This window comes from Cryptomeria japonica, chromosome 8 (assembly GCF_030272615.1).
Source record: "Cryptomeria japonica chromosome 8, Sugi_1.0, whole genome shotgun sequence".
In the NCBI taxonomy this organism is placed as follows: Eukaryota; Viridiplantae; Streptophyta; class Pinopsida; order Cupressales; family Cupressaceae; genus Cryptomeria; species Cryptomeria japonica.
In genome coordinates this window covers 407,584,331-407,588,593 of record NC_081412.1, presented here as the reverse complement: position 1 = coordinate 407,588,593, position 4,263 = coordinate 407,584,331, and the positions used below count along the sequence as shown (strand labels likewise).

Genomic DNA, 4,263 nt, shown 5'->3' with positions numbered 1-4,263 from the left:
ACATATATATATATATATACATACATACATACATACATATATATATGTATATGTATACATACATATATGTATGTATACATATATATATATATATATATATATATATATATATATATATATATATATATATATATATATACATATATGTATGTATACATACATATATATACATACATATATATATATATATATGTATATATATATATATGTATGTATAAATATATGTATGTATATGTACACACACACACATGTGTGTGTGTGTGTGTGTGAGAGAGAGAGAGAGAGAGAGAGAGAGAGAGAGAGAGAGAGAGAGAGAGAGAGAGAGGATGTCCAAGATACAATATAATTTAATTTGCACTATATTAAAAATATATTATATATTAATTATATATTATGTTATATTTATATGTAATAATTTTTGTTATAAAATATTATATATATTAATAAATATAACTATAATTTTATTAATACATGGCCTATTATGTCTAAATGTGACCAATGATGAAACTTGACCTAAAAATCATCACACAAAATCCAATAATCCAGAAAAGGGTTATTTTGAATCAATCGAAATAACAATACTATAACATTATTTAAAAATAAATTGAATAATTATATATAATAATACAATTTAATTTGTACTATATAATTTTTTTTATTGTATATTAACCACATTTTTTTTTCATTTTTTTTTTGATAAAAGTGGATGATCCACTAAAATTATACTAAATTTTTTTTTTACATGGTGTTTGGTTTAATGAGCACTGAGGGGAAAAAACCAGTAAGAAAACCCCTCAGTATTGCTCAGAAACATAAGCCTACCTACCCATTACAATATCCCATATGTAGCCCAATATACCCTGATTACATTATCAATTACATTAGATATAAAGGAATCTTTTAAGAAAGCTTGTATTAATAGTCCAGTGGAGAGGATATCATCCCAAAAATGCAACCAAGATCAGTGCCAACACCAAAACATCAATCCACTTATGCACCACATGAGTCCAAAGACCCACAGATAACAAAAAACACAACCAAGAGGGAACCAAGGAGAAGTAAACTTGACAACATGAAAATGGTTAGCATACATATGCCTATCCATATAAGAAGTAGAGGAAGATGGAGACAACCTTCAGGAAACAGGGTGAAACCAATCCATACCAGTAACAACATAACAAGAAGCCATTTACCCCACCCAATAAACTGCATCTTCCAATTTCTGAGAAAAAACCACCACCCACCAATTCTGCCCAAGAAATTCCACATACTGCTAAGCATTTCATATTCAAATAACAACAAACAGACAAATATGTGCCATACCTGAGCACCCATCCAAAATATATAACGAAGAGGGGATAGTATGATTATCAGGCCATCATAAGAAAAAATGCCCAGCTAGAGAGTACCTCCAAATTATGGAAACTTCGCATAACTTACAACAAGCCCAATTAGTAAAGAAAATGTCTAACCAACATTGCACCCGCGAAGCATAATGATTCACTCAATGAACCAATGCATAGAACGTGATACCCAAAACTCATGACAAGATCACCCACCTCTGCCCGCAAGGAAAAAATGATTGGCAGAAAAGGCAGAGCATCAAAGCTTAAGTACCCAAGCTTAGCCATGAAATCTCATGAGTAGCATAGAAAGCAATACCAAAACAGTCCCAAAAAACCGAGAAGAACCAAGGCAACCAATTGTCATGATGGAAGAGCCAATAATTGCCAAATCTGCCAGTCGTACATAGAACATTCCCTCATTGACCAATCGAGAACAAAATGACACAAAACCCAAGCAATCCCAGCCACCCTAAATGCCAATCTATATTCCACATTCTGATAGGTGAGGTAAAACCAAAGGGTAATTACCAAAAACCAAAAGAAGAGCGAGAATATCCCTTAACCGGAGTATCCAACCCTAGACCTGGGATTATAAACAAATCATGAGAAAGAACCCAACCCCTAAACACTATCAAATCAGTTTTGGCTGGACCCAAGAAGCCCCATCACCCTCCACCCTTAAAGAGGCTCTACAACTAGGAATGACTATAACCAAGATGCTGTCATAAGGCAAGGCAGCACCCTCCTTGTAGCCATTCAAAGAAGTAAACTCCCCATGAGGCGAGGAAAATTTCCAAAGACAAACACAAAAACCTCCCTTCATAATGAGGAGATTCTCCCAATAAATGTCAATAACAACGGTATTGTCCCAAAGGCGAACACCCTCATTACAAGCACTTACGAAAGAACAACCACACCAAGAAGGACTATTAAGATAGAATTTTCATGCAGGAGATAGGAAAGTCCGAGGGTGCAAGTTCTATGCAATCCGCACCTTCAGTAACAACCTTATTTGCAAGAAAATCAGCAAACACATTAATCTCTCTAAAGCAGTGTGAAATCGAGAAAGTGGAAAAGCCATTAAGTTGGAGAAGAATGTGCTCCAAAAGGTACTGCAAATGCCAAGAGAAACACTTTTTGGCAGCAACCGCCTGACAGACAAGCATTGAATCACCTTCAATAACAATATCCTTGATATTTAGAGAATGAGCCAAATCAAGTCCAAAGGACAGAGCTTGAAATTCAGCCATGTTGTTAGTGCCATAGCCAATATATTTACCAACTGCCTTGATAATTTTTGAAGAGTGGTCAAAGATAATTACCCCAATCCCATACTTCCCTGGATTGCCCTTAGAGGCCCCATCAAACTGAAGTTTGAAAGAAGGAAAAGGGGGAGGACTCCACTTAGCCATCTTTTGCTTAAGATGCGAAGAAAAAGCATCTAATATAGCCCCATGAGAGGGCATTAAATGAAGTGAGGGCCATCTCCAAGTAACCCAGTTATCCCAATGGGAAAAAGTTGTGAGATGCCCTAAATTTTTGTGAATGAAAGAAAGCACCGCTTCACTAATGGAGGCTTGGATTTTACCAATAATGTCTGTCAAAGATGTAGACTTATGATTAAAGATTCTTGAATTCCTTTCAAGCCAAAGATTCCAAATCACAAGAGATGGAGCAACTATCCAAAGAGATGAATAAAACAAAGCGGGAAACAACAAGGGCCAGGATCTAAATTGTGAAAGTAGACTTGAGCAGAGAGCAGAAGACCACCCTAACATGCCAAACAACCAATACCAACACTTAGAAGCAAAGGGACATAGCAGGAAGAGGTGATCCACCGATTCCATGCAATAACCACAAAAAACACAAGGAAACACTACTGTAATCCCAAGCCTATCCAATCACATTCCAGTGAGGATTCTATCTTGGACTGCCAGCTAGGCAAAAGCCCCTGCTTTTGGAAGACAAGCAGAATGCCAGAATAGCTTAGTAGGCCAGCAGACAGATACAGGGGTCTGAATCAAAGAATTATACCCCTCTTTTACCGAATAGGAGCTTGACACATTTTTAACCCAAACCAAAGAATCCTCTTTATTTTGAAAAGCTACAGGTCTCTTATGAAGTTCTTCCATAAAAGATAAAATGATATTAATATTAACAGCTAGGGGAGGGATATCCCTCCATTTGACCACTACACATGGCTCTGAGGTGTCAATGGTAAAATAGTCTGCAACAAAAGGTCCCCAAAGACTCGAGAGGATATCCAACAAAGGGGACCAATCACGGATAGTTGAGAGAGCAGGATGCCCATTCCAAACTTCATCCCAAAAATGGGCTTTTCTCCCATTATGAACAACCCAAGATAAATGTGGCAAAATCACTTCCCTACAAGAAATCAGAAAATTCCAGAACGCAGAACCCTTCGGAAGGGATGTTGCAGTAAAAATCCTTTCTCTGGGTGTTCCCCTTCAATATTTAGCAAGCATGATGGAGGCCCATTTACTACGGGGGGCTGTGTAAAGCTTCCAAATCAATTTATCCCCCAATGCCTTATTTTGAATAGCCAAATCACAAATACCCCCTCTGAGGAATCTTATGCTTCCCCCCTAAATTATCACTCCAAAGGAAGGACCTGAGGGATACCTTTATCCTCTTAACAACTTGAGAGGGAGCCTGTAGAATAGACATGAGATATGTAGGAATGACACTCAAAACTGATTTGATTAGAAGGATCTCACCTGCCATTGTTAACCACTTGTGGTTCCAGGAGGAAATTCTGGAGGTGATAGAATGGACAACTTTATCCCAAAAAGAGATCTTATCTGCCCCCAGAAAGAAAGGAATGCCTAAATACATACAGGGGAAAGACCCAACTTGAAAACTCCAAAAGTGGGTAGGATTGTCCCGAACTATAGTG

General features: G+C 37.1%; 1 protein-coding gene across 1 annotated transcript; it reads right to left on the bottom strand.

Annotated features, from left to right (window-relative positions):
* Nucleotides 1-2,275: 2,275 nt before the first annotated feature.
* On the bottom strand, nucleotides 2,276-2,758 carry LOC131857690 (uncharacterized). Its single transcript, XM_059210390.1, has one exon. It carries the CDS (start codon nucleotides 2,756-2,758, stop codon nucleotides 2,276-2,278), a length of 483 nt encoding a protein of 160 aa, XP_059066373.1.
* Nucleotides 2,759-4,263: the final 1,505 nt, after the last annotated feature.

Coding starts and splice junctions, on each gene's coding strand:
- LOC131857690 (XM_059210390.1), bottom strand. CDS start 2,758: ATGGCTAAGTGGAGTCCTCCCCCTTTTCCTTCTTTCAAACTTCAGTTT.